Source organism: Lissotriton vulgaris, chromosome 12 (genome assembly GCF_964263255.1).
Source record: "Lissotriton vulgaris chromosome 12, aLisVul1.2, whole genome shotgun sequence".
In the NCBI taxonomy this organism is placed as follows: Eukaryota; Metazoa; Chordata; class Amphibia; order Caudata; family Salamandridae; genus Lissotriton; species Lissotriton vulgaris.
In genome coordinates, this window is record NC_141700.1 from 665,683,483 (window position 1) to 665,709,027 (window position 25,545).

At 45.1% G+C, this 25,545-nt stretch overlaps 1 protein-coding gene across 2 annotated transcripts in view; it reads left to right on the top strand.

Annotated features, from left to right (window-relative positions):
• The window catches only part of LOC147677969 (hepatocyte nuclear factor 4-beta-like), a 365,167-nt gene that overhangs the window by 86,245 nt on the left and 253,377 nt on the right, over positions 1 to 25,545 (top strand). For both annotated transcript variants that reach the window (XR_015302470.1, XM_086945850.1), the window contains exon 2: positions 1,634 to 1,805. Coding sequence is in view for 1 of the 2 variants with exons in the window: in XM_086945850.1 (XP_086801976.1) it covers positions 1,634 to 1,805 (172 nt within the window). In the remaining variant the exon portion in view is untranslated. The remainder of the gene's footprint in view (positions 1 to 1,633; positions 1,806 to 25,545) is intronic.

Genomic DNA, 25,545 nt, shown 5'->3' on the forward strand with positions numbered 1-25,545 from the left:
ATGAACATTTACTGTTCGGCCGACGGGTCCTATAATGAGATGTAGCCACTGCTACTAGAGACACCTGGGTAGCTTAAGGTAGTTTCACAGTGCACAATACCAGAATATAGTTTCAAGAACATTATCTGACATAAATATTGATTTCGAATTATCATTTACAAAACTATTGACCCATTAAAGTTAATAATAGAAAATATACACTCAATAGGACAATATTGTTATAAGCAGTGCACAATACTTAGTTCATACAATTCCTCAGACACTGCAAAAGCTAAAAAGCAAATAACATGATTTGATGTGGAATCAGATGCAATTCAAGGCAATCCATAATAAATTCCCAGAATTGACAATGTTTATTATTCATACCATGTAGAAATAAAGGAAAAACTCAGAGCGAATCTCCTATTCTACACAATAGACACCCAAATCAAGCAAAATACGTTCTTGGCCTGCTTTCAATGATGCAATATACTAGAAATGCCTGCGGTAAATTTACTGTAATCTTATGTGAAAATTACAAAGTTATTATTCAAGCAGGACGCAAACGCCTTACTTCCTTTGAGCCATGTTGCCATTGCCTGAAAACCCACAAAAGAAGAGGAGAATCCTCTATTCCTATTTACCAGTGCCTCAATTTCCAAATTTTCCTGATTTGTTCAGGGGACTCAAACACGCTAGTCCTAGCAGTCACCTCAATATACCTAAACATTGAATTAGTACTACTCTCTATGACTACTACTGATATGAAGATCCCTTTGGATGTCCTGTGTATGGGTGTTGTATGCGTCTCGAAAAGACATCAAAGCGTCACCCTCTGATATTGGCCTAATTCATCTTTGGGTCTGCTCCTAGATGGGAATCGCACATTCTCTGGACGATGTGCTGTGCTTGGGGATGGTCATCCTCCTGTAACTCGGCTGGTCAGATTTCTAAGTCAGAGAGATCATTAGTTTCACTATACCTAGCCCTTATTCACTTTGGGAGGCCCCCCTTTTCCAGAAGGCCTATCACATCCCAACTCCACAGCATAAGATGTTCAGCCTCTTGGTGCCCGCCATATTGTTGTCGGCCACATCCCTGTCCCACCTAATGAGGATACTAAGGTCAGTCTTTCCTCATTGTGTTTTCTAGAGTGGGTACCACTGAGGTGGCAATACATATATGCTAGCATTTGATCAGAATTAAGAGCGAGTTATAGAGGAAAAACTGGAGGGAAGAAAATTCGCTATCAAGTTGTATTGGGGTGAAAAAAAAGTTTCAAACAGACAAAATTAATAATAAATTAGCTTTTTAGTTTAAATAATCTAGGGTCTCGTGCCCAAGACCCTCATTGCAAGTGACCCCACCCTCTGCATTTCCCAGACCCCCTGGTATGGGTAAATGCAAGGAAGTTTATACTGGGCCCATAAAGGAGCACTCGTAAAGAGGCTCTTAATTGGGAGCATTTCATTATGTGATACTGGTGACACTGTGAATTATTAAACATATATTTCCGTAACTTTGTAAATAACTTAGACAGACGTTATTAATATTATTTTATTACGTATAGTACCTTTGTTTATTCACTGTCACGACCATACGAATAAATGATGCGCAGTGCACTGTGAAACATGTATGTCTTTTTTCATTACAGAAACTATTCACACAGACTTACATAGCCCCAGCCTGCTCCGGGACGGGGCCAATGCCCTGTGCGCCATCTGCGGGGACCGAGCCACGGGGAAGCACTACGGCGCCTCCAGCTGTGACGGCTGCAAAGGTTTCTTCAGAAGGAGTGTCCGTAAGAACCACGTGTACACCTGCAGGTACGCCCGTGCGAGCTACGCAGTCCTAAACCTTTCTGGTCACGAATGTGCACGACTAAATTCTAGCCCGAAGTTCCTTGTGAAAGGGTAAGGGGGGGGGGGGGGGGGGGGGGGTGGCTATTTCTGCGGCGCACTGTATTGAAAGTTTATTATATTTTGTTTCAATAGTTGCTAAGGTGCTTTGGTAGTGGCTATCCATTAATGCGCAACACTCTAATATATAGCGTGGCATCTGCATTGCAGTGACGAGCTTGGTAAGTATTTTGTTTTGGTGAAGTGTTGGTACCACGGCGGTCATTTTAATTGTTTTTCTACCACTGATTTGGGTGGAAACATACGTTTCCTCCAAAACTGGAAATACAAGTAATGTGATAATTCCCACACCCAGTATCACTTCTCCATTTATCCGAATACACATTTCACCAGGTGAAACTTGTCTGAATGTGTTCCGACAATGGTCTCAATTCGAATTGGATGAATCAGTGGAACCGCTACTCAAGTAAAGCACTCTGACATCATCGCGTCGATTTCACGCTAAATATTAAAAAAGCACAAAAAAATCCGAGGAGTGACATCAATTTCCCTTTTAAGTCACAATTCCACAGAGGATTATTCGCAAAGATGCAGTCATTTCAATTCCTGGCATTACCGATGCCCGAGAAATTGGTCATTTCATTTTCACGTGTCTAGTTATGGATGCAGAATAACCACAACACTGAGAATGACCCCCTAACAATGGCAGTTTCAAATATTGTGAGTAACAGTAATGTGGACTGTGAAATGTGGGGGGTACTAGTGGAATGAGTAAAAGCGATTCTATGGTATCCCCGAGGAAAAGTAATACAAAAGGAAAAGCCACCAAGTGACAAGACGATGGAACAGAATCTATGCAAACCGTGTGGAACAGTACCTTTTTCAAGATTAATGTATTTGAATCTCAAAAAAGTAAAATCCAAATTTTGAAATTATTCTTTCTATGGCCTGCTTTCTACCAAGTGGTAAATGCCTTTTAAAGATGGGCGTAGTTTGCGTAGGCGCACTCCGCGAAGCTACGCAAAGCCGTTCTCGCACTACGCGAGCTTCGCGTAGCTTCGCAAGCTTGCGTAGTAGCTTGCTGGTCCCGTTCGCGAGCCGTTTTTCTTGCTCGGGAGCGCGTAGTGCGTGTTCGGGGCACTGTCTGCGTGTTCGGGGGATTGTAGCATGCAACCTTACCCATGTGGTGGGCTATGGGCGTGGCCATCTTGTTTTTTCAATTGTCCCGCCCGCCCGCGTCCCCTACTTCCTCTTCCAGGTCGCGAATAATGCGTTCACGCGGTGCATGTCTTGTTCGGGAACACAACTACTTGTTCGCGCGTCCGAATGACGTTATCGCGTTCTCACAGTCGGGTTGGATTGTGTGGCCGGATTCCAAACATCGTAGCGAACGCGATCGGGACAGAAAAGCGAGAAAGCGAACGCAGAACCACAGTAAGTCATTACCGCGCACGCGAGAATGCTATTGAGCGCTCGAGGAAGAAAAACTACTACGCTACGCTGTAGATTGCGAAGTAGGCGACAGCTTTGCGCGCTCCGCGAAGTGCGAAGTTGCCGAAACTTCGCAAACTCCGCAAACGGAGCGTAGTTCTCCGCCCAGGCCTACTTTCATCCTGAAAATGATGATTAGTCGGTCAAACCATTTTATTCGGTTACTAAAGACCATAAAAGTACAACATATGCAACATGATACAACACACAATAAAAAACATCTTAATGCTAATCATCAATAAATATAGGCGACCTAAAAACAATACAAAATCAAAATTGATTAACACACGTAAAAAATCTGAGATGCCATTAATCCATTTATGGTAATAAATAGTTCAATTAAAAATACAAAACAGTTCAGAGTTAAACATGCCGATGTAAAAACAATAATCATATAAAAATAGCGGGAACACCTATCACACATGACCCGAGATACTGTTTTCTCTTGAGTCTAACAGCTGCCAATAGGTAACTCGCAATGTTAAATATCTCCCATGGGTCATTCAGCATCTGTAGATCAAGTAAGGCAGGTCTAACCTGGATAAAGCCTTTCCCCCTTAGAATTGGAAATAAGAACTTCTTACGGATATCACTATAATGGTCACAGAACATTATAGAATGCATAGTGTCCTGAGATGAAAAGTTGTCACATGTGCAAGAGCCTTAGTCACAAGCCCTGCTCCAACCCAGTAGTTCTCCCAATGAAAAATGAATCAAATTAAAACGAAACCTGGTTAAAAGTTGGCGATGAAAGGGCTTAGTGACAATAATCATGTACATTTCAATCTTGGGAGAAGTTTTTAGCAAAAAATAGGCTTTTACTGAGGGGTTTGCTAACTCCTTCACCTCTATCTCAGCCAATATTAAATTTAGAAAATGTGTTTTTACTCACACCAGATCCTCTTTTCTTATTTTCTCTGGGGAGTCAAAAAGATCTGGACGCCCTTGTTTATATAAAATGTGCTTAACATAATTTAGGCAAGGGATATAGCTTGCTCGCTCCATAGAGACACAATCCCTGATGATCTCATGATTTAAAATTAATTCTGGATTAATCCAGGTCTAAAGCCAACAATCAACCGGGCCCAACCTTAACCAATCTGATAGATAACTAACACCTACTTCTTGATGTATTACAAAAGTAGAGGGGAACCGACAATAGAGTACGTAAAAACTTGTTTTCGACTGTCGGTAACCCTTCCATTGTCTTAAAACCCCAGATGGTAGATCCATACATTGCAATGGCTTTGCATTTAGACCTATAGATGTTGAGCATGGCTGAGATTGGCCTGGCCCCCAATCGCTGTGCAAAGCCATGAACAGCGGCTGTAGACCTTGCCATCGCATTTTATTTTGCCTTCTGTGGTGGGGACCCATGAGCCCCTCTTGTCGAACAGTACCCCCAAATAGGTGAAAGAGGTCACTCTAGACAACTCTGCACCTTCACAGTAAAACGTTTTTGGCTTTCTTGGACTTTGACCAATAGTCATTTTATGTGAATTGGCTATGTTGACTACTAGGTCCAGTGATTTCATAATGGCTCTAAATGAGTCCTGAAGCCTCTGAAGCCCTACAGCTGTACGGGCCAATAATACAGTGTTATCCGCGTATAAAAGCACAGGAATTACCCTGTCCCCTACTCGTGGGATATCTAAGCTGGCAGACTCTAAAAACATACCAAACTTATTTACATAAAGGGTAAAAAGCATGGGCGCTAAAATGCTGCCCTGACGGACGCATCTTCCGGAAAATGATGATTAAACAAATTAGGTGAAATAGTTTCTCAGTCATGTTATTCTGTTTTTTTCCTTTTAATAAATTACATACAACCCTTCATAACATGTTCACCAGGTTTCACCTTAATATGCTTGCCGCAGCTTCAACAGAGCCCAATTCAGAGTTTCAGGGTCAGGCCTGATGCTGTGATTTTAGAGTCAGACATGTGAGTGGTGTAAACTATGTAGCAGAGCCCCCATGGAACAACTGAACTTTATGCCACAGGAGCAATTTTTGTGCCACGTAAGTTAGCCATTTGCAGGCATGTTAAAGGGGAAGAGCGTGAGATCCCTGATATTGTATTCAGTCGGAAAAATGTGGCCACTACTCCAAAGATCCAAAGATTCCCTTTCCTACAGGAACTCCTTAGATGCTTTACCCTATAATGCACATATCATCAGTTAAAGATTGAATACTATATTTCCTTTACTGCTGATATGTCCCTCTCCCCAGCGTAGCTGAACAGTAGTACACCGCCACTCAGTGCACTGGACTGAAACAAAATAAGCATTTCCAGTGCTATAGGTCTCTCATTTACGAGAGTTTGAGCTATTGGCATTGCACATGACAATGCCAATAGCTTACTCTCACAAATGCGTGACCTATTGCATTGCAAATGCATGCTATAAAAATATAAAACTTTGGTAGGAGAGAGTGTGTCCTGCCTGCAAAAGCAGGCAGGACAAAGCTATTTGAGAAAATGGTGCTCAGAGGCTGTAATTAAAGCCTACAGAGCAACAACACATGTTACAGTGGTTGTCGCTATGGGAGGTTACAAAATGGGACAAGATGGTACTAAGGAGGGACTACTACGCCTTTTGACCAATGAACAGCCACAGTTTACAGTGGACAATGACACAAGCCAATGAAAAATGTGGGTGGAGAGTGGGCGGAGCTTCAAGTCCCTACCTCAATACAGCATACCTCGCATAGCAGCCCAGACTCGACCTAAAAAGGAACTTGCTACCAGCCGAAATCCCTCAACAGACAGCAGGAAACACAAACTTTGAAATAAAAATATTGACTTTTTACAAGGCCTGCTGACTCTCTGTCCGTATGCGACATCCTGACCATCTACAGTGGTTAGTTATGGAGGACATAAAGTACAGTGCTTCCTCACCTCTACTGTTTTGTTTTTTTAATTGCTGGAAAATTACTTGTTTTGGATTGATTTGTGAAAAATAAATATTGTGATCAGTGATTTGGAAATTGCTCACCGAGTACCTTTTGAAGGAAATTTCTGCAAACTATTTATTTCGCTGAAAAATTCCACTGTAAATAATTTGATGTATGTAGAGTTGATCAGAGTCAAGAAAGAGACACATACTATGGGATCCAGGCTAAACTTCCTTTATAATTTTCATATCCATATTCCTTGCTTTCCTATCTGCCACTCGCAGGTGGGAAAGCTTCCCGCCATCCCCCTCCATGTGACGGCACATCAATCCAGCCTTCCTCCTTTCGTTTAGGACTGTGTGCCCTGCCCTGAGGTTGCAAGTGCTTGACTCCACACCTCCCCCCTTCTTTACCAACAATCTAGTCTCTTGTCATCATTTACATCTCTCCAGGTAGCCGGCGAGGGAGAAAAAAATGCCGACCTGACCGAGTTGTTGTTGCACCTCTTGAGGTCTCGGATGTGGGAGTTTCTTCTTTCACCCTGAGTGGTGCACTGGACGGGGGTATGCCCTCAGCAGCTCCTCTGACACTCCTGGTAACTTCATCAGGGCAATAGATTGGCTTGCAGTGGGATACATTCCGGGTGACCATCTTGCCTGGGTGTGTGGCTGTAACCATGCTTCTCTTTCGTTCTGCCACTTGAAGTGGTTCAGCAGGGAAGGGGGTGTCTACTTTAATCTGATGGTTTTCTTTTTGACCATCACTCAATCCCCTTTGTTGATTAGGGCCTCTTACGCATTCCTCCTAGTGTCAGGATTGTTCTTCATCTTTGCCTTCTGCATGGTGTCCTGCTCATGCAGTTTAGTAGCCTCTATGTGATGCATGCTAGTCCATAGTGGGAGTTTTATTCTGATGGCCCTTCCGAACAGGAGAGTGTCAGGGCTCTCCCCGGTGGTCGAATGTGGGGTGGTTCTGCAGGCTCGCATTATTTGATACAGGGCTTGATCAATAGACAGTCCTTCTGTCTGGGCTTTCTGAACTATTTTCTTTGAAGTGCCCGTGGCTCATCCAGCCTCACCATTTGCCTGGGGCTATAATGGCATCATCTTCCGGTGCCCCAGGCAGTCTTCAAACTCACGGCTGGTGAAAGATAGGCCATTGTCAGAGTTGAGTACTTAAGGAAGCCTGAAATGTCTTCTCAGCTCATGTGAATGAGTTCGTTTTGACAATGGGGAACTGGAAATAGTCGTCAAGGGGTACTAGTAGGTATTTGCCAGTTGGAAGTGGTCCCAAAAAGTCACAGGCAACTCAATTTCATTCTGCCTCTGTTAAGTCAGACATTGCTAGGGGTTGTTGCTTCATTGCTGGTGACAGACAAGTGCATAAGTGGCAGGTTCATAGTTCTTCCTCAACCAGGGCTTTACATTTTAGAAACCGTATCCTTTCTCATAAGGCTCTTTTGTTGGCTATTATTCCTCTGTGCCCTTCATGGGCCAACTCAATGGCATGCTTGCGAAGGCTCTGTGGAAGTACGATTCAAGACTCTCTCAGTATGACACCTTCAGGGGTCACCACCAGCTCCTGTTGTATGTTAGAGAAGGCTGTCAGGTCACCTCAGTTGTTTCACTTGGATGTCCTGTGTTTCCATGTTTGCATGTCAATCATGCTTTTGACTTTTGCTAAGATGGGATCTTCCTTTGTGGCAGTTACTGTCTTTGGCTGTGACAGCACTGGCAGTGTGTACGTTTGTAAAATAAGGATGAGATATTCTTCAGCCAGTGACGACTTTGGGCTAGTCATGGGTAGTGGGTAATGTAAGAAGTAGTCAGCAGGCTTCAGTTTCTTTCTTGGCTTGAGGAGAATGCTGCTGTTATACTCTTGTATTCCTATTCCCCATTGTTCAATTCTTGGGGTCAATGTAATGTTCGGGTTGCTAAAGATTGTCAACAAGGTTTGGTGGTCTGTGATTATGGTGAAACATTTTCCATACAAGAAGATGTGACAGTGTCAGGCCCAGAAAAACCACCAGACTCCCTTTTTCTGGTTGTGAGTAATCCCTTTCTATTGTTGATAGGATCCTGCTGGTGTTGGCCACTATGTGTCTATGAGCTTCAGAAGTACCAGAGGGTTGTGCCAGGATGGTTACTAACCCCACCAGGCTGGTTTCTACCGTTACTTCCATGTCCAGTGTAGGATCAAAGTATAACAACATTGTGGCTGTTTCCATTGAGGTCTTAATGTTATGGAAGCGTTGTCCTTATTCAGATGACTTTTTGATCCCTGCCGTTTTCCTCATCAGATTGCACAGGGTTTCACTGAGGCTGGCATAATCCTTAATGTACAAATAGTGGGAGAGGAGGGGTGCACAACGAAAAGGTGGATCAGTGGGTCGATAGAGGCTTCTGGATTCTGGGTGCACTCATAGGGTAGTGTTATCCGTCTAAAACACTTTGAACTATTACTATGGTTGTGTATGCGGAGCCCCGCAGATACATCCTCTGGTGAGGCACACCAATTTGGATCACACAAAGTGCTTCGTTTTCAGTTATATTCTTCGTTTATTTCATTTCAGTTGTTAGTACTCATTTAGAGATAGTTGACTCGAATATTAAACAGCATATCCAACAGTCGTTATCCGTAACATTTAAACATTGACCTCCAATGCATTTCGGGCATGGGTGCCCTTGGTCACGGAGAGCTGAGGAGGAAGCAAAAAGGGGGGCAGTGGTGAGAGGCTGTGTCGGAGTGAGGGGAGTGGGGGAGTCTACTAAAGTGATATGGTGTATGGGCTGATGCGTTATTACTAGTGCACGAGGCTGTAGTGAAGGGTAAGGGATGTGAGGGGAAATTACCGCTGGTGAACACAACTTAAGTAAAGATATTAAAAACAAAGTATCTCATCGTCTTACTTCAGAGTTACGCGTAGCGTCTGCAAGACGTTCTCAGTCGGTCATCCGTTCGCTGTCCCGAACGCGTGTGAGACAGCCTACTAAAGGATTACATGAACAATGATGACGGACTAGCGCCCGAGAGTTACGGGGGCCATCTTGGAGTGGTAAATGCTAAGGGGAGATGCTAAAGGAAAAAACGGGTGATGTAAAGTGAATACTGTGTAGACAATAAGCAAAGGTAAACATATGTGGTTCAAATAGGAATAGAGAGGAAAGGTGAAGCAGCAACGTAGTAAAATACAGGTGGTATTACAAATAGCAACTAAATTCTGTACGATCATTAAGCCCATGGGGCTTGAGAGTTTGCAGAAGGTAAATCCATTCAAGTTCTCTCTTGAGTAACAGTTTAGTGTTGTCCGTGCCTTCTTTCTTAGATACGATCTCTAGGACCAGGAATTTTAATTGAGCGATGGTGTGGCGTGCTTCCATGAAGTGACAGGCAATGTTAGATTTCTCACTTTTTAGTCTGATGTTGGACTTGTGTTCGTTTAGTCTGGTTTTGATTTTTCGTTCGGTCTTCCCTATGTATAACTTGCCACATGGGCATTTGATGGCATAGATCAGATTGGTGGAGTCGCAAGTGGCATCTACATGGAGTTTAATATTGTGTCCTTTCATGGGGTGTTGTATTTCATTGCCCCTGCTGATTACACTGTTGCAGTGACCACAGTTCAGGCAAGGTTGAGTGCCACGGTGCCGTTTGGTTAACTCGGTGGGTTTAGCTAGTATTTCTTTAATGTTTCGGCTCCTGGTGTGGGCAAAAATTGGCGGCTCATTAAAGATGCCTTGGAAGTCGGGTTCATTTTGTAGTATAGGCCAATGCTTCCAGATGATCCTTTTGTACGTTGCACTGGCGGTAATTTCCCCTCACATCCCTTACCCTTCACTACAGCCTCGTGCACTAGTAATAACGCATCAGCCCATACACCATATCACTTTAGTAGACTCCCCCACTCCCCTCACTCCGACACAGCCTCTCACCACTGCCCCCCTTTTTGCTTCCTCCTCAGCTCTCCGTGACCAAGGGCACCCATGCCCGAAATGCATTGGAGGTCAATGTTTAAATGTTACGGATAATGACTGTTGGATATGCTGTTTAATATTCGAGTCAACTATCTCTAAATGAGTACTAACAACTGAAATGAAATAAACGAAGAACATAATCCTTAATGTACCTGGAGCAGTAACTTGCCATGCCTAGGAAAAACCATAGCATGGTCACGTCCTGAGGTTGATTTGTGGTTAAGAGTTCCCATTCGTTATCCAGGTCAGGAGTCATACCTTCCTCTGAGAAGATATGCCTAAAGAATTGGTGTTTAGTCATGTGAAACTTGCATTTGACCACATTCAATGTGAGCCCTGCTTGCATTAGCAGCTAGCATGCTCGGTTTAAGCCCTTGTCTTGAGCTTCCTGAGTGGCTACGAAAATTAGTGTATTGTCACTGTAGTTGAGAGCATTTGGCGTGGCCAGGGTTACTTGATGAATGGTGTTTTGAAATATTTCCGCAGCTGATGAAACGGTGAAGCTGAGGTGTTTGTATCTAACGTGTCCTCTGTGGGTGGAGAATGGGGTGATCTATCTACAGCTTTCATACAGGTCAAGCTGATGGTATCCTTTGTTGAGATTAAGTGTGGAGAAGACCTTGGTGCCATTTAAGAAGGTACTAATGTCTGCTATTTGTAATCCCGTTTGTCACTCCCGTTCTGTTGCTCTATTCAGCAGACACATGTTGGCACAGATATGGATGTTACACCTTCTTGTCTTTTTTCAGCACCACTACAATCGGTGATGCCCGGGGAGTAAGATTCCTTAATGGTTCAATGAAGTCGAGTTTCAGCCGGTTCTGTATCTCATTTCCAACCACACTTTGTAGGTTAAATGCAATCTTTCTGTGTCTTTGTGCCACCAGGAGAATGTCTTAACAGTCTTTCAATTTTCCTAGTCCACAGACCAGCATGGGGAATTCTGGATGATAAATGTGTAAAAGTGTGAGGTCCGAGCGCACTGCCGTTCCTTTTAAAGTTTATGTTTTCAATGAGCAACGTTCGTCAATCTCAGAGCGTGCTAAACAGAGTGGCGTCTCTTGTCGTAGGCGTCTTAACTGAAAATCACAAAGTAGTGCTTCCCACCGAGCCGTGAGAGCATCCCCTAGTGCACAGCTCATTAATCCTTCTGGAAGGATGTTTTGATATATCTGCAGCTTTCATCTAGTTCAAGCTGATGGTATCCTTTGTTGAGATCAAGTTTGGAGAAGACCTTGGTGCCATTTAAGTGCATAATCATATCTGCTATTTGTGGTCCGGGTTGTTGCTCCCATTTATTGCTCTAGTCAACCAACACATGTCGACAGAGATGCGGTCCCCACCTTGCTTGTATTTTTTCAGCACCACTACAATCGGTGATATCCATGGAGTGAGATCCCTTGAGGGTTTAATGATGTTGAGTTTCAGCAGGTTCTGTATCTCATGGCATTTTGTAGGTGAAACCCAATCTTTCTGTGTCTTTGTGCCACAGGCGGAATGTCTTCATTGATGGGTAGTTGAACTGGACAGTCTTTCAACTTTCCTAGGCCACAGAACAGCATGGGGAATTTCTGGGTTACTTCAGGGTCCTTTGTGTACATGGTAATTGATGGACAATAAACCCATTTCCTCTGCAATAGCAAAGCTAAGGAGACACGCTTCCAAAACTCTCCCTTGTAAGATGTGTATGGTTGTCTTGATGGTTTTAGGTTTGTGCTCTATTGTGGCTTTGAAGGTCCCTCTACTGCAGAGCGGCTGAGTCGCTGCCCAGGTGTATATGTGGATGTGTTTGCTGGTTGAGTTCTGGTAGTGGCTTTAATTAATGAAATGTGTGAAGTGGCATGATATTAATGTAGGCCTCACTGTCAATGATGAACGATATGGGGTGTCCATTCACATGCAGCTGTATAGTAGTGTGCGTCAACTCGCTGTATTTCTTAGGTCTTCATGTCAGATGTGACTGCGCCTAACTACCTTGCTGTCTCAAGATACAGGATATTGGGGGCTAGTACCTTTCCTTCAGCTATGTATATCGTTGCTTCTGCCAATCCCTTGTGATGAATGGTTGTATATACCTTCCCCTTGCAGTTCAAAGGCTTCTCTTCAGCCCATATGTATATTCTCTGCTGCGACTCAAGGAGTGGAACTTGCTTTTCCACGTGGGCCATATTTCATGGCCCCATCACATTGACAGAAGCTCCACTGTCAATTGCAAATTTAACCATGTGGCCCCTTAAGCCAGGCTGACAGAGGAACAGCTGTTTTCCTGAATGCTTGCTGACATCATCAAAAGGTATCCATCTTCTTCACTGTCACTCAAGAATGGTGCCAGTGATCATCTTGTCGATCATTGGGGAGACCTTTGTGTGAGTGCGAATTTGACTATCCTTACATCAGTATTTTTTTTGCCTCGATATGTCGACACAGCTGTTCTGTGACTTCATGTTTGTCAGTCAGTTTCGAGTGCTCGGATTTCTCTTTATTGCCTTGTACTTAACAGGCAGATTAAAAATGGTTCTCTTTTCCGCACTGCAGGTTTGTCCCAGAGCTGGACACTTCCCATCATGGGTAAATGATAGACCACAACGGTCTGTAGCATGTTTTTTTTTTTAACTTCCTGGATGTGTGTCGATGTCTATCATGTTTTGTGTGAGGATTTCAGCGTATGGCTAGTGCTGTCTCTTTATGTGATGACCTACCTTTAATGCCAGCTGCTCTCTCTTCCACTCATGCAGCTGCTAGCATTTTGTCTGAACTGTGCGTTTCTTTCGGTATTCGTCTCCGAAATGAATCAGAAAGGCAGCCGTCGATTATTCTGAGCCACATGGCCTCTATTTCAATGAATTCACGGAACTTACAGTATTATTTAAGGAGTGTCTCTAGCTATTCTGCCATTCTCGCTTTTTCCCGCCGCTGCGTCTCCTGCGGCCCCGCCCCCACGCAATCCCATTCGCCTCCCCGCTCCCGCCTCCCAGCTGCTCCTCCCTCCCACATCCCCTCACATGGAGGCCACGCAGAGGTAAAGAGAGCGACCTTTGACCCTGTCACCAGGCAGGTCGCTCCCCTCGCCGCCACGGATCACTGACAGAATATCAACAGTCAAAATATCGACTTGCCAAAATATCGAGGTTAAAATATCGAATGCCAGAATATCGACTTCCTATCTATAAACAGGTAAGTACAAAAATATCGACTCCTAAAAATCGTTGGTTAGCGTAGGGATAAAAATTACTATTCCCACTCCAGTTAGTGCAACAGTTGGGAAAGCATTGGATAGCGTAGGGGTAAAAATTACTATTCCAACTCCAGTGAGTGCAACAGTAGGGAAAGCGTTGGATAGCGTAGGGGTAAAAATTACTATTCCTACTCCAGAGAGTGCAACAGTAGGGAAAGCGTTGGATAGCGTAGGGTTAAAAATTACTATTCCCACTCCAGTGAGTGCAATAGTATTTCCCAAAAAATACCAATAAATAAAATACCATATATAAATAATTATAATTAAATTACTTCCCACCCTATTCCCCTATAAACCCACAACCCGCTACAGAAAATAAATTACTAAAATGAACATATGTATCAATTAATCATTTAAAATTAATTGCCAATTATATTTTAATTAATTACCAATTAATAATTAATTAACAATTAATTCTAAATAAATACCAATAATTAAAATACCATATTTAATAAATTATAATTAAATTACTTCCAACCCTATTCCCCTATAAACCCACAACCCACTACAGAATTATACTACACAAAAATTAAAAATTAATATTAACTTACCTTAAATTCGATATTTTTGTTGTCTATATTCTGTCTAGTCGATATTATGTCCATACTATATTTTTGATTCGATATTATGTCCATTCTATTCGATATTAACATTTTCTAGTCAATATTTTGGTAGTCTATATTCTGTCTAGTCGATATTATGTCTATTCTATATTTTTAACTCGACATTATGTCTAGTCGATAATAAAAACTCGATATTTTGACTCTATACCCGCCGCCACAGAGCCCCACCTGTGTGCCCTGAGCCCGCTGCTGCCGTTCACGTACTGTCTTGCACTGTTGTCTTGCCCGTTTTCCTCATTTATATTGTTTGTATTTCTGTCTTGCCCGTTCTGTAATTTCCAGAGTTGCGTTGTTGTTTTTGTCCCTTGTGCCCCTTCTTTCTTCTGTTAACCCCGCCTCGCTTTTTTCCGCCTCTGCGTCCCCTGCAGCCCTGCCCCCCACAATCCCATTCGCCGCCCCACTCCCGCCTCCCAGGAGCTCCTCCCTCCCACATCCCCTCATATGGAGGCCGCGCAGCAGGCCCACCTAAGGCAAAACCGTCTGTGCCCGTACGCGCCTGGACCGCGCCCAGCACCAGGACCCCTGGCCCCCGCAAATGCAACAACACCCGACTCTGCTACGACCCCAGCACCATCCACGCACTCAACACTGGACGATCACACACCTGCTGCCTAGCTGCCCGAAGCGCACCCATGGACCCTTCTCCTGCCGTAACTGCAGCTTCACCAGCATTCGGCCCGCCAACCCACCTACAGAAGAACCCAACTTCCTCAGATGCATCCTGCTCAACACCCGCTCCGCCCGCAAACACGCCGTCGAACTCTGGGACCTACTCAACACCAATGCCCCAGACGTCGCCTTCCTGACGGAGACCTGGCTGAACCCCTCCTCGGCACCAGACATCACCATAATTTAAGGCTACAAGATCACCCGCAAGGACGGCACCAACGGAGTAGGAGGAGGAATTGCCATCGCCCACAGAAACACTCTCAAAATCTCGACAGACACCAATGACACCCTCAGCACTGCTGAACACCTGGACTTCCAGATCCACATCGACCCCAACACCACCCTCAGAGGCACCCTCGTCTACAGACCCCCTAGACCCCGACCGCAGTTCAGAGACTCCATCGCCGACTTTATCAGCACACAAGGCCTCCACAGACTACATCCTCCTCGGGGACCTGAACTTTACATCCTCCTTGGGGACCTGAACTTCCGCCTCAAGAACAACAACGACTCCAGCTCTTCCACCCTGATCGACAACCTCGCCAACTTCGGACTCGGACAACTCGTCACAACACCCACCCACTCCGCCGGCCACACGCTTGACCTCATCTGCTCAGCAAGTTCTCACGTCTTCTTCAACAGTACCACTTTACTCCATTGGACCGACCACTGCTGCATCCACTTCACCTTCTGGAAACCCACCACACACTACTGTACCCAGCAGATGCCCCACTGCCGCTGGAGCAAAGTCACAGAGGAACAGCTTACCCCTGCCCTCTCCCATAGCCCACCTGCAGACCCGACCGACCCAGACGCCGCAGCCCGTAGCCTCAGACAGTGGATCAACGACTGCGCCAACACCCTCGCCCGCTCAAGAAGCCCTCCAACACCCACACCAGCAAGAGAGCCAGCTGGTTCACCGAAGACCTCCAGTCCTCCAAGTGAACCTGCCGAAAACTTTTAAAAAATTGGATTCGTGACGAACACCGGAAAGCCACACAGCCCACAAGAATGCCACCCGCAGACACCACCACCTCATCAGATCCTCAAAAAGGACCTCATTCAAAGACCGCCTAGACAACAACGCACACAACAGCAAAGAGCTCTTCAACATCGTGAAGGAACTCTCCAACCCCAGCTGCAACACCTACAACATCCCACCGTCACAAGACCTGTGCGACTCGCTGGCCACCTTCTTCCATCGCAAGATCGCAGACATCCACAACAGCTTCAATGGCGTCACCACCCCGGCAACCTCCGAGACCCCCGCTCCCACGACCACCACCCCCACCAACTGCCTGCTCGCCTGGACCAACATCAACGACGACGACACCTTCCAGATCATGATAGCCATCCACTCCGGATCCCCGGAAGACCCCTGCCCACACCACATCTTCAACAAAGCCAGCAGCACCATCGCCGCACCCCATCTCTGGAAAACCATCAACATCTCCTTTGAGACAGCGACCTTCCCGGAGAGCTGGAAGCACGCAGAGATCAACGCCTTACTCAAGAAACCCAAGGCAGACCCCAAGGACCTCAAGAACCTCCGACCCATCTCCCTGCTCCCGTTCCCGGCGAAGGTCATCGAAAAGGCCGTCATCAAACAACGGACCAGCTTCCTTGAGGAGAACAGCATCATGGACCCAACCCAGTCTGGGTTCCGCAGCAACCACAGCAGCGAAACTGCCCTCATCACTGCTACCGATGACATCAAGACCCTGCTCGACAACTGAGAAAACGCGGCCCTCATCCTCCTGGACCTGTCAGCCGCCTTCGATACGGTCTGCTACCACACACTACGAACACGCCTCCATGATGCCAGAATCTAAGAGAAGGCCCTGGACTAGATCACCTCCTTCCTCTCTGGCAGAACACAGAGCGTCCGCCTCCCCCCTACTGCCCCGAAGCCACCAAGATAATCTGCGGCGTACCCCAAGGCTCATCCTTCAGCCCAACATTGATCAACATCTACATGGCACCGCTCGCCCACGACCTCAACATCATCTTCTACGCCTACGACACCCAGCTGATCCTCCCGGACAAGAAGGAGGTCCTCATCCTCGGATCCACCCCCTTGGCCTGGGACGACTCCTGGTGGCCGACTGCACTAGGAGCACCCCCTACACCCACCAATCACGCATGCAACCTAGGGGTCATCCTCGACTCCACCCTGTCCATGACTAAGCAGGTCAACGCCATCTCCTCCTCCTGCTTCAACACCCTATTCATGCTTCGCAGGATCTTCAAGTGGATCCCAACCAAAACTAGAAGGATGGTCACCCAGGCCCTTGTCAGCAGTAGACTGGACTATGGAAACTCACCCCATGCAGGAGCCCCGGCCAAACTCCTGAAATGGCTCCAACACATCTAGAACACCTCCGCACGTCTGATCCTTGACATCCCTTGCCGCAGTCACATCACACCCCACTTGAGAGGCCTGCACTGGCTCCCCATCAACAAGAGGATAACCTTCAAACTCCTCACTCACGCACACAAGGCACTCTGCAACACCAAACCAGCGTATCTCAACAACTGACTCAGCCTCTACACCCCCACCCGCCAGCTCTGCTCCACAGACCGCGCCCTCACCACCGTCCCCCGCATCCAAAGAGTGACCGCCGGTGGCAGATCATTCTCCCACCTCGCCGCCAAGACATGGAACACCCTCCCCATCCGCCTGCGGCAGACCGAAGACCTCGTAACCTTCAGGAGTCTTCTCAAGATCTGGCTCTTCGAACAGTAGCAGCATCCCCCCATAGCATCTTGAGACCCTCACGGGTATGTAGTGCACTTTGTAAATGCTATGATTGATTGATTGATTGATTCTGCTAACGTATCCATCATTTGTCTGGGATGCTGATGTGCTTTGTTGAAGATGTATTTCTCCTAATCAATATTAGAAGCGGGGTCACATTTCTTGGTGAGGGTCTCCTTGACATTCTGATATGTAGCAGTGTCTGCAGTAAGAATTTTCTTTACGGCATCTTTGACTCTTTCACCAGCCAGATATTTGAGGTTACTGATTATTTTCTCATCATTTTTCCAAAGCATTGATGAAGTTGTTGAAGCTCTCGATCCAGTCAGCTCGTCTGGGACCAAGGTCATGCTTCTTTGCTGTGTCAAAAGGTGTGGTGGCTTTGGGAAGACCGCTGCATCTTATGTGGCTTTGCCATCTTGTGACATGATGGAGGTGTTATAAAGTTGGTTCGTGGGTGGAGTGAGCTTGTGCAATGCAGCCCTCCGTGTATTATAGTAGGAACCACAATGCAGGAACAACAATGGTCTGTGTCACAAACTTTCACAGACATTGATTTACACTCTCTCCTGTGGTGTGACTTTGTGCAGTGGACCCCATAAGGGCTGTGACATCAGACCTTGAACAGCTGTGGCTATGCAGTGTAGCTGGGGCAACATGCAGCTGTGTTTCACACAGAAAGGGGATGGCAGCGGAGGCTCGCAAATGCCCCATCTTGCCCACACAGGGCTTTAATAGCGGAAGCATTGCAGCACTTCACAAGGCACTGAAATGGCTGTGAGACTCTCAGACAGCACACATGGTCGGACACAGGCAGGTAGCAGGCCACACACTTCTATGAGACTCACCCAGTCCCATAGTCAGACGATTGCACACCAAGGCACAGTGCAGATGGCAGGGCTCACACAGCAGGCGGAGGAGCAACACATGGTCTGTTCTGCGGCTTATACAGGCCCTGATGTTAGTCGTCGACTAAATTGGTGAGCCCTTTGCAGCATGCAGACAGCGTCCACAGCCTCCACTACTGCTAGTCACCAATTGTATAGATGGGAAATCAAGGAAGAGATGCAGACTGAGGTGGCGTAGTGGGCAAAAGAATGATGGATTTAAACCAGATCTTTCTACTGGGGGAGAATGTTTGAATCATTCAGCATTCCGTTCATCATTTGTTGCAGTTACACTTTCCGCCCTAAGTGGGATGGGTATGCCCAGAAGTGGGTCCCTTGCTCATTGTGCCACTGGATTCAAGCTAGCCTTGCTGATGAAGGGTGACATACCCTGAAACTATCACGCCTGACATCAGACTTGACCAGATATTACCAGCCCTTCTACAAGTCAAATCGGACATCCGAACAACTACACAACCTTATTGTACAACAAACCAAGTCCACTTGCAACATACAGGAATACAGTTCTTCCCCACACTCCAAGAACAATAGTCGCATCCAACTTCTTCCTTCAAGCTCCCAGGCTCATGAGTCTCCACGTTGGAGCATAGTCCCACACCACAATGCCATATCCCGCCCTATCAGGCTGTTAAACCCTCTATCTGATTTAGAATTAGGGGCCCTCCTTTGCTCTTACGAGCTACCTCACCCTCCACATAGCACTGGAGTTCCAGTTAGCTCACATACAGACCTTCGAATACAATCTATTCCGATCAACAAACACAGAGCCACCAGACTCAACTTCAGAGGCATTGTTGAAAGTAACCTCACTAGAATCCCCCTCACAACTGAACCACCACAGTATCCATTCAGCCGTGGCTAAGCTGTATCCTCCTAAACTACAGGTCCGCTTCTAGACATGCAGCTGATATAGCTGACCTACTTATCACTAACGAACCAGACATTCTGATCATGACAGAAACTTGGTTAAATAAAGTATCTACTCCCATCATGGACATCCTTTTACCACCTAACTATGACATCACCAGACTAGACAGAACGGACAGGCCAGGCGGTGGGATAGCCTGCATACACCAGATCAGCCTAACAGTGACCAACTCCAATGCCCCCGCTTTATCCTCTTGCGAATAACTATGCTTAAACATCACCAGCAACAACAAACAAATATGCTCTTTACACACCTTCTACCATCCTCCTGGAGATAACCTCACATTCATAGAACACTTCATGGACATTCTAGCATCAAATGACAGCCAGCAAAATAAGCAAATTTTCTTGGGGGACTTCCACCTTCACTGGGACGACCAGAACGACACAGGGGTAAACAGCCTCAAAGCTTTCCTTGCTGACCTTAATCTTAACCAAATATGTAACAGCCCTAAACACAACAAAGGTGCAGCTCTCGACCTAATAATCTCCAAGCGGACTCCACACAGCTCAACTCGATCCTCCAATGCGACTGGTCTGACCATCATGTCATTACATTCCAAGTCTTGGAAACCAATAAACAACTCCCCACACAACCCCTGAGAACTAAGATCTGGAAGAGAAACCTGAAAAACGTCGGCTCTGAACTTATAGCATCAGCTAACTCAAACCCTCTCTGTCCCCCGGAAGACCTTGCCGATGTACAGGGGCTGACCAATCACTACTTTCACTTCATGAACAACCTACTAGACAAAATAGCCCCGCTTCAACTGAAAAGAACTTCCTCAAAAGAATCAAAACTGTGGTATGATGGGAGGCTAAATGAAGACAGACGCTCTCTTAGAGTAATTGAACGATGTTGGAGAGCCGCCCCCCTCAGCTGACCACCTCAAACTTCTAAGAATCTCCAGGAATGCTTATTTTAGAAAGATCAGAAAGTCTAAAACCGAATTCTTTAGGTCTCAACTAGACCTAGCCAAGAACCGCCCGAAAAAGCTATTCTATCTTATCAAAGCCCAAACCAAGAGCCTACCAAGTCTCCCCAACGCTAGCCCACTCTCTCTACCCAACTGTGATGAATTTGCCTCCTTCTTTGCCCCTAAGACAGAAATCAGATCTACTCAAGGACCTACTATCCGTCTCAGACTTGAAAAATAACTCATCACTGCCCATGGCTGATGCCCAAGCTAATGACCTCCCAATATTTAAACTAAAAAACAGTGCAACTTGGTCCCACTTCAACACCTACAGTGAAGACACCATATTAAAGACACTAACCGCTCTGAAACCCTCCAATCATTTCAAAGACCCGCTCCCGGCAAAGTACCTAAAAGACTTCATTCCTCTCTTACTACCCCTCTGGATCAAGATCATTAACACGTCCCTCCTTCAAGGATCCATTCCAGACATCCTCAAAACAGGTCAGATTTTGCCTATCCTAAAGAAAACAACAGCAGACCACTCGGACCCTAATAACTATCGTTCTAACATTCCTATGCTAGCCAAACTCCTGGAAAAATGCGTTAACATACAGCTGAACAGTCACATTGACAAATTCAACCAGCTTAACCAATTTTAATCAGGCTTCAGAGCAGGTCACATCACCGAATCAGCCATGACACATGTATTAGACAATGTTCTAAAAATCCTAGAGCAAAATGAAGACTGTCTACTAATCCTACTCGACCTGTCATCAGCTTTTGACACCGTCAAACACGACAACCTGTTTGATCTCCTGAAACACAGAATGGGAATGTCGGGAAATGAATTTATCTGTTTCACCTCTTTCCTTCAAAATAGATCCTAAAGATTTAAGGTCAACCAATCCCTGTCCAACCCTTTGCCCGTCAAATTAGGGGTTCCGCAAGGCTAATCCCTATCACCCATCCTTTTCAACCTTTTTATGGAACCTCTTACAGATCTTCTCAGCCTCGCCAAGATTCACTTTAACATGTTAACAGACAACACCAAAATATACATCAAGATCCAGTCACTTCACAACATCAAATCGCTCAACACCACACTGCAGAAAACCCAAACATGGTTGGCCGAAAACCATTTGAAACTTAACTCCCTCAAAACGGAATTCCTCTTAATAGCTCCCCCTAACAAAACTCCCACTATCCTGGATTGGATTAAGCACTTAACATCTCTCAATGAAGAACGTCTCATCGTCGACTCCGCAAAATCGCTAGGGGTAATGCTTGACAGTAACCTTAAGATGCAGAAACACATCAGCGCCTCAACAAAAGGAGCTAACTTCCATCTAAAGACCCTGCAAAAACTGAAACCCTTTTTGCCTGCCTACGATTTCAAACAAGCAGTTTAAGCCCTAGAAATCCCTCGCGTGGAATAGGGGGCAGTAACCTTATGCAACCTCCCAAGGTCATCAACAGCCCCACTAAGAGCCACGATCAACTCAGCTGCAAGACTCATCACGGGTTCAAAGAGAAACTCCCACATATCCCCAGACCTGGGAGCCCTCAACTGGCTACCGTTTGAAGCCAGAATTCATCTAAAAATCGCTTGTATGACGGACAAGGCTCTCTACCACAATGCCCCACACTACCTAGCTCAGAAACTGGTGCTCTCTGCGGGCAGCAGAGCCTCCAGGAGTGCCAAGACTCTTCTTCTAAAACCACAACAATTTGCCAAGAAAAAACCTATAACCGGTCCTTCTGTGGTTTTGCTCCTAGGATCTGAAACGCTCTGCCCAGTGAAACAAGAATGAACCCTTCCTCTGCCTCCATCAAAATAGAAGTGAAAGCGATCCTCATAGCTAAATTCATGTGAACTCCATTACTGTTTATTGTATTTTATTACTTGTTCTGTTTTTGCGCTCCATAGTCGTCCTTCTGTTTTTTTCGCTAGCTTAGTATTTTTTTTGATTAAGAGCTTTGTATAACATCTTCACATAGATCTCTGTATGCTTTATCTTGCCTTCTACATATGACTTGTAAAGCGCTCTGATACTCGCTAGAGTCTTGTTCGCGCTATATAAAACCTTCAAAACAAATAAACCAGACCTAGGATGCTTGTTTCCGGTCCAGGGAGGACCTGGCTTGCCATTACGGTCTGGACTGTTCCCATGAGGCACAGGGTCAAGACTGATTTGCATATGGCTGGGTCCAAACTGGGGTGGTGTAGTGGGCAAAAGAACAATGGATTTAACCCAGATCTTTTGACTGGGGAAGAATGTTTGAATCATCCAGCATTCCATCCATCATTTGTTGCAGTTACGCAACTCTGAGATGCAGGCAAAACTTCCTTTATTATTTTTCTACCCTGCTGCCTTCCTTCCCTATCCGCAGCTCGCAGGTGGCATAGCTTCATGATGTCCCCCTACTCATGATGCCACATCCCTCCAGCCTTCTTCTCTTGTCAGGGACTGATTGTCCTGCCCTCAGGGTCCTAGTGTTGGGCTCCACAATGAACATGTAATTTCTGCAGAAAAGTTTCTTCCGCAACTTAGTTTTTCTCAAGTGTAACTCTTGATAGAGCAAAAGGATGGTGTTTGCACAGTGCAAAGGCTTGGTGCAAATTTTGAATCCCAGCTGTACTCCAGTAAACAGATCTTTGCCTCAAATTGAGGCTTAATATCAGCAGTTCAGTAGCATATCAATTACAGTAAATAACATTTTGCCACCACAAGAATGATAGAAGCTAGAAGATTTGCAAACCATAAAGGTTTATTTGCAAATTAGCAAAATTACAAACTCAAATCAGTGAAATGTGTCATAAATGAATAATCACCTGGTTACCAGCATATGTCCTTGTAATCCAAGCAAGTCAGAATAGCGATTACAAACCCAAGTTATTAAAGGATTAATGTACACAAATAATGACAGATTGGTTCCCCTGAAGGGAGCTCCCTAATACTAAGCTGAGTCTTCAGAAGTGAAATCGGGGAAGTTTTGAGCAGGAAGTGTCAGCAAATAAAGCCTCTAAGGTAGAACCAATTGAAGGTTCAAATCAGACATGGAGAAGAAATATAGTTGCTCAACAGATTAACTCTGTGAGCAGCAATAGAATGAGCCTTGGGTCTTAAGAGAGGCAGAGGGGCATCTGACTTCAAAGGAGAACAGGAGCAAATCAGACTAAGTTAGTGATGCACAATTAAAACTTTGACTTCAGCTATCTGGATAGTCCTTACTGATACCACAGAGAAGGAGCCAATCAAAATTAAGCACTTGCAAACTCCCGGTGTCTGGGATCTGTTCCACGTAGCAGAAGAACCAATGTCCTCAGGAGCGAAGAGCGGGCCCTACTCTCCCCTAAGGTATAGCCACTTCCAGCCAAAAAAGGGTGCACAAAAAGTTTGACTAATACCCCCAGGGAGAGAAGAGACGACTCAGGACCACCAGGAAGAATTCCAATAGGACCAGCAGAAGGCAGGAGCAAGAACCTGTAGTACGTGCTCGTAAAACTGCAGAGTTAAAGAAAGTAATAAAACAAAAGAAAAAGAAGAGACAAAGATTAAATAGATTTTCCTCCCACAACTATGCAAAAGGTTTGTCACAGTTTACAAAGGTCAGTGAAGGCAGGTTGTGTGCTCTCCCATACCCACCTGTAGTCAAGGGTGTGTCCCAGATGAGGAGGGGTCTCTTCAGTATGGTCCACCAGAAGAAGTAAGCCAAGCACCTGAGAACGGAGGGTGGGCTGCTTTTAAGCCCTCAAGGTCAGCTGACCGCTTCCTCAGTGCAGCACGGGATAGCACACAACCTGACCCCCCATCGAAGTGGAACCGTGACAAGGTGCAGGAAGCCTGACGTGTAACTTTTGCAAGGGAGGATACATATCCGCTAGTCTGTCTCACGCATAGGTGTTACGATTACTGAACAGCTCCCTAAGAGATCCATTCACTGGCCTTCACACACAATTTAACAATAACAGCCCAATTCTAATGAGCATACAGTTGGAAATAGAATTCTGAAATGAGAAAAAAAATTGCTCGCAGTAAGCAAAACCATAGCATTGCATTTAACATAGGGTGTTCAAATCGAGGCCTACAGTGACTATGGCTAACTTAACGTGAACACACTCTAACCATGATTAATTATTAATGTAAAATCACACATATAAAATCACTCTTGGATGTAAGTAAACAATGATTATATGAGATGTGCATTAGCATGTTAAACAAATATGAAAAATAGTGACAGCGTATCACAACTCTCTAAAGTGATGGTGCTGAAAAAATATTGTGTCGGACCATAAGAGAGAAAGGTGAACTTTCACACTCACAGAGTTATGCTTTGCTGTGATGCACATTTCTTTCTTGTATTATGTTAAACCATTGTATATTAAATTAAGCTATGTTATGTTACATTGTCCTGCTTTATTTTATGTCATGCTTTGGATGGCACTGATGTGCCTTGATTTCTGTTGCACTCTGCTGTGGATATTTTTTCTCTCCATGACATTGAAATATACAAATGAATTGATGAGTAAATTAACTAGATTCAGTGTCAAAAACTCAATAACCTAGGGAAGAGTGGCAAACAAGACCCATACACGCAAGCCGTCATATTTTACTAAACCTACCAAGAAAGAGAGACATTTTCTGTAGTTAATGGGTTATTGCTTTTCTCCATCTCTTTTGCACTCCCAAAAAGCACAATGTGAATATAAACTGTAAAGTCATCTGATCATGACATATTCACTATGACTCATGAATAATATGACGCCTCTGAATATGGTTATCCACTAGAGATTATCTTCTCGGAGACCATAAATGATATCACTGTTATCTTGACTGACCTTAGTAAGGAGAGTTCACAATAACTCATCAGTGGCCTGCTATAGACTCACTGGCACACAGAATACCTGGAACATCCAACAAACAATACATTGTTATTAAAACAATGTTTAAAGGTTATTGTTCTATATGTGAGTAGTACCTGTTACATGGAGAGGCTTTATGTGGAAACTGGAGTAATCCTATGTCCTCCATGACAACCTCAATTTGCCCCACTTGCTGATGCATACCGGTGTGGCAGTGCTTAATTGGAGCCAGTGGTTGCAGGTAGGACCTAAAGGCATTCTTTTTTAGATACCAGCATTTATTTTTCCTCATTAGAGTATGACCCAGATCCGTGGAGTGAAAAACACACAAGGATAGAGCAGGGGAAAGAAGAAGATGGATGTTGGAAAGTGGCTTAATAATAGTGAGAAGTAGGAAATTACCACTAGATAAGGCCACAAACACAATAAAAGGTTCAGTCAAGGTC